Genomic DNA, 19,206 nt, shown 5'->3' on the forward strand with positions numbered 1-19,206 from the left:
TTAATGAATTTATGTTCAGACTACTAGCCATTTAGTAAGCCCTACTGTTTACCATTGCATTGTTTTCTGAAACATTTGCTGTGTTCAAAAGTCACATAGCAGAGTGACAGACAATGTTTTCAATTTATTCATGTGTTTAACTAGGTAGGATGTCATTCTGTTTAGCAACAAGTAGAAGGCATTTTAAGCAAGACATGTTATTTGATTTTCTTTTCAACAGGTAGCATATAATCCTACTGGATCGGGAGTCTATAAAAAGGCAGAAATATACATCAGTGATCTTTGGAACAAGATGGATTTACTTGGATTGACTGTCTTCATAGTGGGACTTATATGCAGGTTTGTATTATGCTACCCAGCTTAATTAAAGTCTGCAACAGGTTCTCTGGCAGCTGAAAACATTTTGCAGTTTTCTTAATGTTATGATACGAGTGCAGGTTCATTGACAGTGCTGCATAACAGTCGAAATACTAAATTTCCTCCCGAGTACAATTTTTCCCAGGTAAGGATAAGTACATTCTTCCTCCACATCTACCAAGCTGTTTAGAATTTTAAAACAAATGAAAAAACATATAGGCAAAGTAAAGAAAAAAGAGACTTGGGAGTAAAACATCTTATCCAATAAATCCTTGTCAACATTAATTTAGTTGTAGCCCTCCTTGCCAACAGGAACCTTTCTAGAGCATTTGTTAATATTCTGATACCATCTTTATCTTTCCCAGGATCTCAGTAGAGCTAAAACGGCATAGGGCAGCGAAAAGGTCCAGGATGTGATACCAGTTCATTGCACAATGCATTCACACATACACATACATAGATGCATACACAAACAGCAAACATACATACATACGTACATACACACATACACGCAGGTGTGCACGCATGACTACAAACAGGCAAGCTAAAATTTTCTTGTTATGTTCTTATATATACGAGTGCACATTTAGTTAGGGTAGTACCAGCATCTGTGGTGAAAGAGTCAGACATTTTCTAGTATTTATTGTATAATGGTCGATAATTCATTTAAACTTTTTTGCCACAAACCAATGTATTTAACTAGATCCACAGTATCAGCTCTCTTACCAGATGGGGAAGTAGCCTCCACTTGGAATTTGCTTTTCTGTTGGCTGTTGAGATGACCCAATAGCATTTTCTTTTGCAATTCTTGTTAACTTCCTTTACTGAAATAATTTGGGAAATATGGCTATTTCTTAAGTATAGTTATAGATTATTAAGTTATTGGCATCCATAAGGTTATTTAGGATGGGATTACTAATAAGAGTACATTTTCAAGCAGTGTTATCAAACTAATTAAATATATGCAGAAGAAAAACTACCATGGATATTCAAGGTGCGTTGTGAATCCTTGTTGCCTGTTTTATGAGTGACATGCTGACTGTGGCTTGTTCTGCCATGGTGTACAATATTTTGACATGCTGAATGGCTTTCAAGTATCCTGGACAGCTTTCAGCTGTGCTCATTAGTATTTTATTGCTGTTATGTCTACATGAAATCTTATGCCAGTGATGTAGTTTTTATAAAAAAAAAACAGTGGTACTGAAGTATATGTCAAACAGAATTTGTGTGTGTAATCATCAGCATAAGTGCTTTGAGTTTGGAAAGTGCAGCAGCAGTTGATAAATAGAACAGACACTCATGGAGTTGAAGTATAAATGGGTATGAGACCAAATGTGTTGACTGATGGTGAGCTCAGTGAATATCATGGCAATTGGATTAACAATGATGATTTTATTTTGGACTTCCAAGATGGCTGCACATCAATCAACAGCTTAATTCCAGCTCTCCCAATGTGAAAAAAAAGAAACTGAGAGATAATGGCCGTTAACACTGTCAGTTTTAGTAAATTCAGTTGCTGGATAGTAAGTACACTGCCTGAATGTCAGCAAGGAAGAAACTTAGAGAGTCTGAAAGAAAATCAGCTAGAGAAGGTGAAGAGAAAACACTGACTGGGAAGAATCCTAAGCTGTTCACAAAAAAGCAGTTCAAGCTCCAGTTTTAGTACAATAAATGGCTTCCAGTAATCTAGAGGAAAAATAAATCAAATGTGCTCACAGTTGATTAAAATAAATGAAAAGTCAAAGGAGTATATAAATGCAAATAAAAGTCTGGAAAATGGAAGAAGCTTTAAACAGCTATTCAGATGAACTAATAAAACTACAAAAATCAGAGATCAAAATTAAGAAAATAAAGCAAAGGTTGGCTGAGAATGAGACTGCTCAAGAAGAGCTGTTTCAAAAAAATGGTAGAGTTAGAGGACACAGCATGGATGGAAAATCTGACAATTTCTGCTGTATCAGAGAAACTGGAAGGAACAGATTGTTTTAATTTTATGAAAGCACAAATAAACACTGGACTGGTATTCCATGGTATGATTTGTTAAGTGGAAGGACTCATCGTGTGTATTCTCCAAACCTGGCCATCAGAAAGCAGCCAAGACCTGTATTAGTAAAGATGCAATCATACCAGCAAAAAGAGTCATTCCTGACAAAAATGTGGCAGATGGTCAAACTATTAAAAAACAGAGACAACAGAGTGATTGTGAAAAATGATTATTCATTGTAGCTCAGGCAGAAGAGAAGCAAATTTATCCCAGCAATAAGGGAATGCTGAGAGGCAGGTGTGAGATTCAAACTGCTATCTAGTTATCTTCAGAATTTTTTTCCTGAGGGATCAAAATCATTTTCTAATGCAGAACAGGCCAAGGATGAAATTCAAAAGTTTGTCCAACAAAAAGTGAGCCATCAAACAGAAGGGCACACTGTTTTTCATTCTTCTGATAATAAATCTCATAGAAAGACTTTGCCATTGAAACCTTTCCAATGTTCCAAAGGAAAATGTTTGAGACAGATAAAAAGCACAGGAGTTGACTAGAGGAATAAGAATTCTTTAGACTTGAAATGGAGTCTGGTATTGGGAAATGGAGATGAAGAGGAAGAAGATCTTCATACCTGAAATTAGTAAGTAAATGTGAGATTACAAAACATCAATCACATTTGTGAAATATGGCTTTATAAAAAAAGTGGAAATATTGGACTTTTATTGACGTTGATAAACTTTAGAGGGAATGAAAAGCATATATTCCACTGCTACTTTACTGTAAGTAACACAATTTTTGTTCTTAACAGTATTTGTATAAAACATTTCATGATATGAATTGCATGTTATATAGTAAAGTATTATCATTTATTATTGTATGCGATAGAGAGACATGTGTCTTTTTATTCTTTTTTAGTTTTAAGAAATGTAGGCATTACGATTTAAAAAGAGAAGAAATGCTGGACAAAAGCACGTTTAAGTTAATATGCTGTTAATATTGGGTTGTTGAGGTAGGGGATTGGGGTTTAAAAGTACACAGACTATAATATTTATAGAGTTGATACATTTTCTCTCACTTTTGCATAAATAAATATCTGGATTAAAGTCATTGGCTTAATCTAAAAAAATTATGTAAGCAAGTAAATAAGAGAACACCAAATGTAATTAAATCTTTTCCTTTAACAAATAAATGTTCAGTGTGAGTTAAAAAGTCTGCATCTGAGGCCAGCTGTACATTTTTTTATGTTTCCATGGACACAAGCTGACTTACAAAGGCAGACAATAAAAGCCAGAGCAATTTTTGTTAAGGCTAAACGTTAATGCTTTCTGAAAGCATGGAAGCTGTTTTTCACATCCAGGAGGGAAATAAATATAAGAAAAGGGCAAACAGCAATTAGTATAAGTAGGAGGACATTCTGTGACATGCACTTTATCATAGATAACTTTAATTCTAGGCTGGGTAATGCCTGGTGGGGCAGCTGTCAATTTGGGACAATTGTTCTTATTGGAAGGATAAAATGTCAGCATATGAAGATGTACATAGTTTTGTACATTTTTAAGTTAATAGGCTATGGGGTGTTCTAGGGGTGTATTTTTGAGGGTTTTCAATAGATAAAAAGTCTTGTAAAAATGTGACGTAGATTCAAATGGAGTTGACAATAAACAACTGTACTAAAGATCAATATTCTATACATTAGTGGATACATGTAACACAAATGCTAGAAATAGACATTTAAAAAGTTGTTATATATACACAATGAAAATAATTTGTTAATATAATGGCTACACTATCCATACTATTTTGAAATGTGAATGGCCTCACAGGTATAGACAAAGATCTGAGAGTATTAAATTATATTAAGAAATGCAGAGTGCAAATAGCAATGGTACACAGCACATATTTGGAAAGACGTAAGCATGTGAATATGATAACAAAAGGATTTCAGGATGGATATTCAGTAAAGAATCAGAGACAAAGGAAAAGAGGAGTATTTATACTAATTGCTACAAAAGGTCCAGTAGTGATAGAAGGAAAAATATAATAATGGTAGATTTCTGGCAGTAAGGGGACACTGGCAAGGGAGGAGGATTACTATGGCATGCATTTATGTTCCACCTATAACTGCTATTATGGAGCTTAGAAATTGGGAGAAATAATTAGATTTCAGCAAGAAATATTACTTATAAGTGGAGACTGGAATTTGATTTGCAACAGTGAGGCTGTATCCGGGGGTCCTAGAAGGGAAAATAAAGCAAAAAAGGGTGGATTTCTGAAGACAGTTATGAAAATGTTTGGTACTGAAGAAGTAAATTCAGTAGTAGGAACTTGGAGAGAATGTATATGTTATTCCCCTAGGTACAATAATTGGGATAGGGTAGGTAGAAATTATATTTCATAGGAACATGTGCATTTTATTGAAAGCTTTGAAACATATCCAATAACTATTTCAGATTATGCACCAATAAGAAATAAGATAAAAATTCATGGTAATGAAGTACATGTGAGACACTGGCACTTTCCCACATACCTGGTAAAAAGAAAGGAATTTAAGGAATGGGTAGATGAAATTATTTGAGATTTATTAGGGAATATAGAATTTTTTTCAGAAGCTATAGCAAGTGATTGGGATTAAAATGAATGTGTAGTTTAATAGGGTAGAAATAAAAGAAAAAGAGCTATGGTTAAGAAGTAACAGGAATTAGTTAGAGGTGCTGACAATGGTTAAGTTATTGTAGAATAAGGGGAATCTCACAAAACAAGAACAGGTGCAACTGCAGTGCACTAAAGAGAAAAAATGAGTATCTGGATGATATGGACAAGTTTAGAAAGATTGCTGTTAGGCAACTGTTTTTTTTATAATAACTCCGGAGCATAAAAACTTTTAGCACAATGACTTAAGCAAAAGAAAATAGAAAATGTTGCCACACTTAGGGAGCCTATAACAAGAAAAATAACAAGAGATCATGCAGAAATATTAAAGATATTTTGGAAATGTTATGAACATTCCTATAAAGCACTGAAATGTTAAAATCAAAAAAGAGTACAGATGGAAATATTTATCGAACACTTAAGAATGCCAAGATTAGAGATAGATGAGGCTCAACAATTAGCAGTTAAGATAGGAGGAGATGAGATAAACATGGTGACATATGATCATTCTGCAGAAAAGTCTCCAGGAATTAATGGCATTCCTATGGAAGTTTGAAAGATAGGAAGGAAGAAAGTGATAAAGATCTGGTAGGTTTTGTTTAACACTATTTAAAAGGAGGTGAAGCACCAACTTCCTGAAGAAAGATGTGGTGGCTGTAATACCTAAAGATGGCAAAGACCCATCAGACCCAGCTTAGTATAAGCCCATTTCAATTTTAAAGCATGGTTATGTGTGCAATAGCTAAAAGAATGTCAAAGGTGTTGCCAAAATTGATAGATATGGATCAATGTGGTTTTATGGAGGGGAGGCAAATATTTGGTAACATTAATAGAATAATGATAATCCAGAGGGAAGCAGAGTATCAGAAAATTCTGCTGCTACTGGTGGGTCGTGATGCAGAGAAGCATTCAACAGAGTAAGCTGGGATTTTATGAGTAGGGCAATGGAAGCATTTGCATTCTCTGATACAATAATAATGTTAATTAGGAGGATGTAAGAGGGATCACAGGCAAATACAAAGTAGGATGGTTCCTCTTGGAACCAGGCAAGGGTGTCCTCTTTTCCCATTGTTATTTTGTTTATATGTTGGAGATGTGATGGGAAAGAAAGAGGTAACTGGAAGCATATGTTTTGGCTGTGTATTGAGTTGGCAGACTTCAAAAATTTCCAACAGAGTACTCTGTCAGAAATATTGAATAAGTAAGTGGGTAAAAAAGGAAATTGTGTTTTTAAGCTGAGGTACAGGATCTGAATTGCCTAGACATCAAAGTCAAAACCAGTTGTATTTGAGGTATTGAATATTGTAACAGAGCTAAAAGAAGTGGAAATGGTATCTTTAGAAAAGCATAACAGCATATTACATAGAAAAATGGAAACTGTGGGAACAATACATGCACAATAATGTTTTGGAAGAGGAGCAAGATTTAAAGAAAAGCAGGAATTGAGCAATTTATGCAATGGTGGATTATAGTTACACAAAAACATATGTAATGTATAATGTTTGTAACTAGCATATGTTAATATTCTTTGTTTTCTTTTATATAAATGTATGCCTGTCTGTGTCTTAAGTGTTCATTCAATAAAGGTGTTAAAAAAAACAGTGGTGATAGTATTTTATTACTGGCATTTTAGAGGATGGTTGGTAGGTAGGGGTTACCATCCAAACTTCTTTTGCATGACTTGACAAGAGCAGTAAAGGCATGAACGGTGGTAGGCATTTGATATTTTAACAGAAAAGATATTGTGAGATTTTCAGGTCTATGACAGTATGTTGATGGACGAAATTGTTGAAACCCATATGGATGAGACCATATGCTCAACAGTTTGGTTCGTTGAACCGTTCTGACTGAGACAGAGGTACAGTAGGGATGAGTGAATTTTCCCTTTTCCACACTGTAGTGCAATCTTGGAGTTGATATAAATAATTAACAGGAATGTGGGGGAGTGCATTGGTGCTTGCACCCACACACAAAAACGTTGTGTTTTTGGCGGGTATTAAGTGGAGTTATGTCAGTTTTTCAATTAACTGCATTGTCAACCATATAGTCTCAGCCATATGGGTTTCAACATAGTGTTTTTTTGATAAGCTGAAACAAATGCAGATTTTTGACTAGGTGTTGTATTGAACTGTGATAGGATGTCTCAAACACCTTCATAATATATGTAAAAGCAAGGGCATCTAGAATTGTACAGCAGAGGCTCCACTTTGTAATGATTTGGAATGTGTATCTTCTGTAAGGGTTTACTATCATAAATACACAGTTAAAGGGATGCATTTCAATGCACAGTTCATCATGTCACAATATGAAGTATTCGAACATCTGATGTTCGAATACTTCATAGCCGTGCAAATGCATGTCGACATAATGATAGCAAACCTCTTTACACTATAGGTCTAGTTTGCCATTTTTTGTCTCAGAAGTACAGGGCTACAGAAGGACTTGAAGAGGGATTTTGAAAGACTTTGATATAGACTATGTCGTAAGCATGTTGGCCATTAACTGCAGTATTGATACCTCAATGATCTTTGAAAACTCACTGAGGATGCTTTGCTGACTTTCACTGACCCAACAGGTGACCCACTATACAAGGTGCAGTGGTATGGAATTCTGTTTAAGACCTTCAGTCTTCTGTTTTTTAAGACTCACTTTCATGTAGAAGCTGATGTTGAAAACAGGTTCAGTCAGTGTACAAATTGCTACAAACACTCCAGTTACCTATTAGTGAACACTAGAACAGATGTGGGTATCATTTGGAAAATGACACCATTTAACTCTTCTTACAGTGCCATAATATACCACATTATTCTTAGTGAATTCAGTGGATATTTTTCCCTTTCTAAATTTTGCAAACTTTGTTTCTTATTTTTCCAAGGAGCTAACTACCTACTAGTTACTGCTCTTGTTCTTGTGAGCTCTTCTTTGGCCTACTGACTGCAAAGGAGGCCTTTACTGCATTCTTGCCTGCAGCCTAGATCTACCATCCCCATACATGGAAGCAAACAGAAGTATGGGAAATTCTGAGTCAAGATGTTGGTCATTGTGGAAAATGTGTCGGAGCACTAATGTGGGCTGCTTTCTCACTGTGAGGGAGTCTTACTGTATTACTCTCTACCTTATCGATGTTTCACACTGTCAGTTGTGTTATTGATTTGATGCTCCAGTTTTGTAATATCTGTTGAGACTATTTAATTACTGCTGTATACCATCTGATGTACAACAGGTGCCCCTTATGTTGCATCCTCCCAAAGAAACGTATTTCTCATATCCTGTATGCATGTTTGTACCCAAATGTGCTTATAGACTCAGGTCATGGGTGAAAGAGATTCATAAAGTAACCTAAAATACTTGTCAGCAAACAAATAAAAAAGTAATATGGTTCATTTTAGGAATATGAAAAGGTGGCAACGCTAGTAAATGATGATTTGCACTTGGGGTGTTCCATCATTCAAGGATTCATTTTATTTGAGTTTGGATGAATTGGGAGTAGCATGAGCTCTATGGTTCTTGCACATTTAGATATCATTTCATTATAATACTTTTATTTTGAGCAATGAGGTGCTACTGATATTACATACTCATCTTCTGGCTATTGAATTCTTCTATGTATTATACCAAGGATTTGCCTATATTAATACATAATACTGACATAGATGCTGTTTATTTTATGATGTAGTATATAATTGATAACTTTATGTATAATAGCATTAATAGTATTATTTACTTAATAATGTAGTGATATATATAACATTACCTCTTACTATATATATATATATATATATATATATATATATATATATATACATATATGTATATATATATATATATATATATATATATATATATATATATAAAGCTTACTATCTCAAAAGCTCAGAACAGCGATTTCTTTCCAAGGGAGAAGGGTGATGTTCCAGCAGTGTGTAAGTATTCATATCAATAACTGTTTCCCAAAGTCCAGCCTGTGTATGTGATGGATAGGTATGCCTAAATATTTCTCTAGTCCCTTTACAGCTGCAGCTGAGCGGGCTGTGAATCAGGAAGCCCATGCCAGTAGGTTGCAAAGGCTGCATTGGGAGACTGATGAGTAACAATCCTGCTTGTAGTAGTCATACCAAATAAATATAAAGTAGTAGAAAGTCACCTGGCAGTATAAAAACTGTGTATGGGTTGTAATGAATAAACCAGACAATATGACAGTAATAGTCCCATATAGGTGATATTTAAATAAAACCATAACTGCCTGACAATAAAGTTCTAAATCCTGGACTGGTTGTGTTTACTCTGGTATTGTATGGCATTTAGCGTTGAATTCTCTGAATAATAATGTTGATTTAACCACTGCTACCCACACTGTGCTACATAAAACATATGTGTAGGAATGTCTGTATAAGACTGTTGTAAGTACAACGTCAGATTGTACAACCAATAGAGACTTAGAAAAACAGTGAAGGAACAAGCAGCAATATCTAAATAGGTCACTCTGATAAAACACAAATTGTTGTATTTTTAGCACACATAGCCATGGTTCGAATCCTGGGAGTGGTAGTAAGCTGTATACATAATCATACTTCTGAGAATATGAGTAGAATTAGTTAGGTAGTGTTAACAAACATTCCCCCCACAGGTCTTTCAGATAAGAAAACTGTAACTGCATGGCAATAAAGTTTTAAATCCAGGACTGGTTGTGTTTACTCTGGTATTGTATGGCCTGACATGTAGCATTCACCAACATCTGATATCAGAATAGTACTGTTGTGTCAACCACTGTTTCTCACACTGTGCTACATAAAAATATGTCTAGGAATGTCTGTATAAGACTGTAGTAATTACAAGGTCAGATTGTACAACCAAGAGAGACTTAGAAAACATTGAAAAAATAAACAGTGGTTTCTAAATAGCTCACTCTGATGAAACAAAAATCGTTGCATTTTTAGCAGACACAGCCATGGCTCGAATCCTAGGAGTGGTAGTAAGTTGTATGCATAATCATAACTTTCAGCTGTACAGATTTTCCCAAAATGTCCAGATATTTGTCTCATATTTTTGGCTTGTTCCTCTTTTTTTCCTGAAAAATCACTGGGATGATCTCAGGATTGTAGTCACCCAATAATGACATACATTTGAGTGTCAGACTTCAAATCTTTCAGAAAATGTATATTAAAACAAGTCCTGTTACTCTAGCAACTGTCTAAAAGTTTATAAGAGCAATATTCAAAATATGTCCCTATTTGTACCCCCATGTTGTCAAGCTTTATCCACATGTTGTGCATTAAGAGGCTGAGAGGTGTGTGCGTAAGTTTAACTAGGAATCTGGAAATATGTTTAGAAACAGTCAGGTAGTGTTAACAAACATTCCCTCCACAGGTCTACCAGTTAAGAGAAGTAGAATTTAGCTATAAAACAGTTGAAGTGTACACTTGTGTAAAAACATACCACTACCCAAACCAAGGTCATAGGGTATTGTAATAATAACTGTAGAGTAATGATTAGAGCAGTGATCATCAAAGTTGTGAGTACTGCAAGGATATACAAGTTGTTAATTAACATATCTCTCTCCCCCAACATATCTGCAACAATAATCTAAACATACAAATCAATGGGTATGTTTTTACCAAACCTACTGTTGGGACATATGTCCTATTGTTCAACAAATATTGAAATGTGTTTTTATTAATGTTCCATGTTGAAATACTATCATTGGTGGCCTGTTGCTATTAATGTAACCTGCATGCCATTGTAATGGCCACTGTGGTTCCATATATGCATGTGTTCTGTTTGCTATGCAACTGTTTCAAATCTGTTGTTTTGGGTTAATGGGAATATCTATGCATGCCGTTATAACTAATCCTATATTGTGTTGACTATTACTAACTCACATATGTTCTAAAACTGTAACACCATAGCACGTTTGGGAAGGCTGGTCCCAGCGGACCCACCTCTCCCACCTCATCTGGCCATGGCACCGGGCCCCAGCATGTCTGGGACCCACCATGGGACCTCCTCATCTGCTGGTCCTGCACCACCTTTGGGTGGAACCACCTCAGGGGATATGGGTCTTGTCCCCCTGGGAGTGGGCATGGACAGGATCCTGTCACCCAAAGCCAGGTTTGTAGTTTGGTGCATAGCAAGCTCTGAAATGAGTTTGGAGATCTGCTGAGCCAGCTTGAGGGCCGCATGGCACAATTAGAGGGTCAGCCTGCCCCTCCTGCTCAGCTCCCATGATCGCCACCTTCGGGGCCGTGAAGGTGCAGTGGTGACTGCCTATGGGTGGAGATCTCAGTCCCACTGTTTCCATTTGGGGGCTCATGGGCTTCCGATTTCCAAACACCCCTCCCTGTCCAAGGTGTTTACCCCCCACATGTACGATATAACTCCCCTGTATGCTGTCTTGTCTGTCTTCCTACCCAACCTACCTCCCAAAATATGCCTACTATCCTTCTGCAACATCCTACTCTCACCTTAAAAAAAAAGGGCAATCTGTTCATAAAAAACAAAAATTGCCCAATACATAGCTGTCCATTTCACACACGTTTCCACTGGACACATGTAATCTGATCTAATTGGCTTCACAACACATTATTGTTGTCCTCACCCCTCTATCAGGGGTTTGAGTGTCCAAATCTACCTCCAAATTCAGTGTATATGCACAGCTGTTGCTGTAAAAGAAATGGACAGCTATGGATGTTCCCTATACCAGTCCTGCACATCCCTAGCTACTTTCCCTATTGTCTTTCCCTCTTTATGCCCCCTTTTTCACCACTTTCCTATCACCCCTTTTTTCTTTTCTTTTAAAGAAATTAGCGAAGGGGTAATTGGGAGTAAGCACTTTTAAGCAGTAGTAAGTGGGATTAAGCCTGTTTGCATGGCACTAGGCAATGCCTACACAGATTAGGTAATTTTCAGGCTGTCTGTAAGCATATTTAACCAGAAGTTAGCATTGCCACCGCACAAACCTGCTTACAACTGCTTAAAAGTGCTTTAATCACTCTGTATTCAACAGCCCTTGTTCTGCCCAGCAGCAAAATAATCAGCCCTGCCCAGTCTTGAACACAGAACCCTGCACACCATAGTCAGAGCAATGTACCACTACTCCATCAGAGGTGTACTACTGAATTTATTTTTTAAATATATCATTCAGTACAGGTATAGAATAGTATGGAACAAACATTGTGGAACCAGTATGTTTATAATATATAAATATACAAATATAGATGTGTATAGTGATAGATGCATACGAAAAGTGTATACATCAGATATATGTAGCTGTACATACAATATTACACACATAGAATATGAAACTGAAATTCCATAAGACAAACTCAGCGACAACCACAGGTATAGTATGGACCTTCAAACACCACTCCAAACTTTGCAAAGTTGCAAAGTTTGGAGTGGTGTTTGAAGGTCCATACTATACCTGTGGTTGACATATAGAATATGTACATATATATCGTAAAAATAATATAATGAGTAGATATCAAACAAGAAATATACTGATATATCAATAGGTATATATATATATATATATATATATATATATATATATATATATATATATAATATATATATATATATATATATATATATATATATATATATATATATATATATATATATATATATATATATATATATATATATATATATATATATATGTAAGTAATATTTATATATATGTAAGTATATCTATACAAGGATCAATATATAGTAACATAATATATACATGTATATAAATATATATATCTAGGTACATATATATCTGTGCATAACATGTACTGCAATTATACCCAGCACCATACCTCCCCACCCCTAAGTCCAAGAGATCTGGCCAAAGGCTGCAAAATGGGGTGGGCAATGGACCAACACTAGGGACACAGTGTACATCCTGCAGGTATAAATGTAGAATGTCACTACAGGAATAGGGTATGTGTCAGCATACATGTTCAGAAAGATGTCAGTTATGAAACTGTAATGTATGTCATATGCTGACAGATATCCCCACATGATGACAGTGATTCACCACAGGAAGGAATAAAATGATACTATTCAACAGACCAGAAATATGGGTAATAAACGTGGACAGTCTGGAACAATCTGGCCAATGACAGTTATGCTCAGAACAGCTCAGTGCAAGAAAGCATAACCAAGCCTGGCAAAGGTGGGAGGCATGAAAATGTGGACATATCTGACATACTGGTGTAGATGAGCTGACACATGTGAAGCAGTATCACCCTCCTGTCTGTTCCAACATCTATTGAGTGGAATAGCGCAAGTCCAAAACCCAGTGACTTCCCAGGAGTTAGTCATGTAAATCTTCACATCCCCTCACTGATGTGTCAGACATAAACAATGCTTATGTGAGCCAGGCAACACTACACATCTGTTAAATACCTGGACACAACATCACATTAGGGAAAATACAGTGAGCTGCTAGCCATGTCACCAAGCATTATCCAAACTACAGGCAAATTGACACAACAAAAAAGCAATCTTGCTATGGGGGAATACACATGTAATTGCAAATATACTAGGCACTCCAGGGATGTAACAGCATGTTTGATACTCACACACTACCCGTACATATAATGTCCCAATACACAGTGTAGTATGATGCATGTGTTATGGGGCATGTCACACTCCTACACTACAAAAATGTAACACTTGATAGAGCACCAGGAACTGGGTCCGCATGCAAAGGCAGATAGAAAAGGAAACATAACACTTACATCTACCCCCCCCCCAAGAAGTAACATATTCACAATACACTGCTACACAATCCTGACAGTCTGTCAACAATAGCCAGAAATACAAAGACCTCCCAACTGTACACACTCCCAAAGATTGTCCAGGCCTTGTCATCATATATAAGGCCTCTTGCACATAAAATGTCTGGGAGTCTGATACCTAACTGGGATGATATTACAAATGACATCACTATGTAATGATATACCATATCTCTGTGCCTCTGACTGCATGATATATGGACAAAGTTTGACATACTCTTGGACAGAGGCCTAAACACAGGCCCAGGATGGAGATATTGCCGTTATAAACTGAGAAAGTAGCTGGTGTAGGCCTAATCCTATCCCCCCCATCACACACAGTGCAAATGTGAACATCCCACACTCTGATGTGTCCAGCCCTGAATCTTGCCTGTCTGTACAATCCCACTGTCAGTAACCAATATAATGTAGCCAGTCACACTACCCTCCTGTAGACTTTACATATCACTCTTAATGGTACTTGTCTGTCGCAAATAACTCCTGACTCCCCTCCCCACCACACACAACCTGCCTGTACCCTCTCATACACCTCTCCCCCACACTGCTCATGAATCTGAACTGGTGTTCCCAAGTAGTTAGACCTAGCCACCCTCCAAACTGTACGCCCTGCATTGTCACCATTCCTCTATCCCCCAACCTATTCACACACACGTATTCTTACTTTGTCCTGCTGACCATCATTCCTCCCCACTCTACAACATAACCCCACCTCTCCAGAGTCTCCCCAACCTGTCCCCTAATTTACCTACAGACCACAATGTCATCAATAAACTGCACAGTCAACAGGGGCCCCCATCTGATCATGTCTGTCAACCTTTCCCTCACCACTGCAAATATGAAAGGACACACAGTTGACCGCTGATGTACACCCACCTCCATCTTAAATCCACCTGTTCTGTCAAAACCAGAAATCACTGCTGTCACACTAGCCTCCTACATATCCTGTGGTGTCTGACAAACTCCTCTTCACCCGTGACCTCCACATACAATACCACAACTACTCTGCAGGCAGCATGTCATATGCTCTCTGTAGATGCACATAGACCCAATGCAGCTGCATCTCAACCTCAGAGCAGAGCTCCATCAACACTTGTGGATCAACATTTGCATCTGTAATGCTCTTACCTGGCATGAAACCATACTGCAAATCATCAATCATCACCATGTTCTCAACCTAGCTGCCACCACCCTTTACCATTATCTCAACCTGTGAATGATCAATGTTATCCCTCACTTGTTACTACATCTCTGCAGACCACCCTTGTCCAGATAAGCAATACCCATACATATTCGCCAACATCTCACACATCCTCTCACTTTCCAAGATTACAGTAAACAATCCAGTTAAAAATACCACTGCCAGGTCTCAGAAACATCTCCAGGCATCCACAGGTATGTCACCTGGAACAACAGCCTTTCCACTGTTAAACCCCCTCATAGTTATCCTTACATTCCCATTGATAATTTGTTGCACCTCCTGATTAACCATACCCACCTCAGCCAACCTTCCCTCCCTCTCCCATTTTCCTCATGGAACAGGCCAGCAAAGTGATGTTTCCATATGTTCTAAACAAACTCCTAGCTTGTATGTTTCACCCATATTCCTTTATCACCCTTTTGTGCTGAACATCCTTCCTAGCTATGTGCCTCTGTCTAGACAATATCTACAGGCCCTATATACCATCGGTGCTGTCCAACATTACATACAACCACAGACTCCAAACCTGTATCTCAGACTCCACATCCATAGCTATGTCCAACACTCTCTTTGCCATGCACCCCATCTCTTTATATTCATGTCTACTCTCTACATCTGTCTGTCAATCCCACTTCTGCTTTGCCAACACCTTTCTGTGCATACTCCCCTATACTTTTTCATTCCACCACCACGTGTGTAGGAGCAGTCACCATCTGGGCAGCATGTTAACCTGTGTCTGATTGAGCATAGTAGGTCACAGGTGCATTAATGTAATGTTGAGTGTGAGTGCAAATAGGACACATCCACTAAGGGCAATCAGAAGGCCATCCCCACATATGTCTGTCATCTTTCAGGCAACTATCCAACCCACCCTGTAATGGAGGTCAGCCACAGCACAAACATACACACATACCATAGCTAAACGCGACCTGCTTCGGACATGTTTAGGGCAAACATCACCCCCCTGGCTCAACATCAGTGTAGAAGGATATGCACACCACATGCACCCCTACCCTTACCATTAATCAGGTGCAAACTGCCTACTTACACATAATGCTATGCATGTCCATACAATTTTGCTAGGTACTGGAGTATTATTTGATGTAATGTTGTGGCTACTGATACTCATTAGTAGTGAGCTGTCACTGTAAAGAACTATGGATAATGTCTGATGTCCTCTGACATGTTTTTCCCTGTTTATGTATTTCAGGTGTGATGCAGAGGCTTCCAGGGTCTATATCATTTGAATGAAAGTTCAAAATGCTGATCGCTGTAAACAGCAAATATGCCTAGAATTGATATCTGTTTTGGGAGATCGTGGTACAGTGACGATCAGAAAATTTGCCCTTTCCTCACTGTAGTGCAATCTCTGAGTTGGTATATATAATTAGTGGGGGGTGTAGGGGGTGCAGCCCCCCCACAATAAAGGATTCGATTATCGGCATTTTAGCTGTTTACAGCGATCGACATTTTGAACTTTCGTTCAAATGATATAGACCCGGCTTCCAGCCTATGATGTCCAGGAGACAGCAGCCATAACTGAGGCCATCCTGAAATACTATCACATCCTGTTCAGTCTTGGTCACCAACATTAGCGGGAGAGGACAGCCCTCTGGGAAGACCTCACACTGAGAGCGAACACCTTGGGCAATCATGGCTGCACGTATGAACAGGTCAGGCACAGAGCAACTGACCTGATATGGCGTGCATGTCAATGGGCTGCTGCGGTGGTGAGGGACTGTTCTGCTACTGGTGGGGGGTCATCCAGAGAGGCCCCACTTACAGCAATGGAGGATCTCCTTCCCAACATGTATATATGTATGGAGATACATATATGTGGACAAATCTAAATATAATATATATAGATATTTATATAGAGAGAGCTATACATCCACATGTATATCCACATATATGCATACATATATATAGAAAGGTGAATACATACGTATACACACACACACACACACACACACATATATATATATATATATATATATATATATATATATATATATATATTATATATATCTATATATATATATATATATATATATATATATGTGTGTGTGTGTGTGTGTGTGTGTGTGTATACATAAATATGCAAAAATATATGACAGCTACAAACCCATGCAATCTGAGGGTTATGCTGCTGTACACTAGACATCTATATCTGAAAATGCACTCACTGGACATATTGCTTAAAATGGGAAACTATGACATCTGTGCTGTAACAGAGACCTGGTTAAAGTCAGCAGGAAGCACCCCTGCACTACCAGCCTATTACCCACTCCACATATCTTGGCTGCAGAACTGTGACTGAAACAACAAAGGTGGTGGTATTTCCATATTCATTAAGGACCTGCAGGCATAGCTAACATTGAGTAGGACAGTGGATCAGGTTGTAGCCTGCTATAGGTCCCCAAACATGTCCCAACACTCACACTCCATGTCCCTAAACACCCTGGAGGATAATATTGTCCAACCTAACACTCACATACTGGTTGACTTCAACTACCCCACCATTAACTGGGAAAGCTACTCATCTACCAATGCACATGCCCATCACATCGACCTAGTCCTTCCTAACATGGGCGACTGTTGATCGACACCAATAGACAACTCCCTCCCTTGTTATATCTGAACACAAATTAATCACCTTTGGAAATCCATGGCCCTCCCAGGAAAAATTACATGGCAGCATTTTATATTTGTTAACAATGAAATGAAGGTTAGGGACAGTTAGTTATTATACCTACAAGATAATGTGGATGTGGTAAAATTTAAACTATAAATCATGAGATTACTTTATATCAATTTAGAACATTCAACAAATCTTCCACTAATGCTTTTCTAACCCTCTCAGCACTTGCTAATATTAGACTGGAAGCAAATCAACACATGCATACTGACAGATATTCTATATTTCATTCTGCTATGAAAGGAATGTTAGAAATGAAATGCATGCAGTAACATTTTTCCCTTCTCTGTACTTCTCACCCTTCATGCCTTTAAAGATACTGCAAAATGCCAATCTGTCTCCAGCTGAAGACAAAGTCAGCAAATGCAAATACAAGTCTCTCATGTTAGATACAGAAAAATGAAAAAAACATATAATGATATTTTTTTAAATAAAAATACACATGCACAGGGCTGCATACATAGTATGGTAGAGCCTCATTCTTTATCCTTTAACAAATTAGAATATATGTGTTTCTCACATCTCTGTTGCTATAATTAGACACATTTATAATAGTTCCACGACACATGCTAAAACTGGGTTATTGTGACAGGGGAAAAAGTAATTACAAGAAATAAATAGGGTTGTTCTTTATCCTATCCTCATTTGTTGTAGCAATACAGCACCCTTCAAATGCTTTTAGACAAGATAATAACAGTATACTATATAAAAATCGATAATAGGATGGAGTACAATTTTTTTTTATGAAACTAATATAATTTCAATTACATTTAATATGCAATCCTATATGGTTCATATTGATAGGTTAAAATTATTTGGTATGTACTCAAAGTAATACTTATATGAACATCACTAGTCCCCACTTAATTGTAAGTTTAAAGAAGATAAAAGAAAATTTATTTATAATAGGAGTTCTACAGAATTAAAATACATGGAGATAACTATTGCTGTTAAGTTATAGTCAATCATAAATATTAATTATACAATTGTTATAGATGAAAGTATACAAGTAATAGCAGATTATCAATTTTTTCCTTTGAAAATAAATTGCAGTGTGTTAAAATAATTATGCTATCAGAAATTACACATATTAAGCAGAGTAGTTTCATCATTGCAACTAAAAAACATATTACTGAAATCAACAAAATTATTTTATCATGTTTATAGTCTCTGAAAAAAATAGGTTCTTTTTTATGTTAATATTAAAACTTTGCACAGGGAGGGACAGATGTTCCAGATGTTAAAATATATTCAGTAGCCTGAAGTTTAAAGTAATTATACACTGGAGTGAAAACTAATATGAGGCAGTGTGGATGAATATTACTTTTTTGCAAGAATAATGTGTTTAAATTAAATGCTTTAACAATGTTAGTATAAGTTAATTACTTCAATATACATTGCATTCACCTTCAGAATCTTGATATGTAAATAACATTAAAATATTGTAAAAGTTCATCATTACAATTTTGGAAATTCTACAGTTTTTCCATAGATACTATATCAGGTTTCATTAATTTTGCTGATATAAGTAAAAACA

General features: G+C 37.0%; 1 protein-coding gene across 1 annotated transcript in view; it reads left to right on the plus strand.

Moving 5' to 3' along the window:
* LOC122792941 (transient receptor potential cation channel subfamily M member 2-like) overlaps positions 1–19,206 on the plus strand; it is a 1,068,883-nt gene that overhangs the window by 625,928 nt on the left and 423,749 nt on the right. The window contains exon 18 of the mRNA XM_044060527.1: positions 221–339. Coding sequence (XP_043916462.1) covers positions 221–339 — 119 coding nt within the window. The remainder of the gene's footprint in view (positions 1–220; positions 340–19,206) is intronic.

Source organism: Protopterus annectens, chromosome 2.part0 (assembly GCF_019279795.1).
Source record: "Protopterus annectens isolate FY-2018-M chromosome 2.part0, PAN1.0, whole genome shotgun sequence".
NCBI classification, from domain to species: Eukaryota; Metazoa; Chordata; order Ceratodontiformes; family Protopteridae; genus Protopterus; species Protopterus annectens.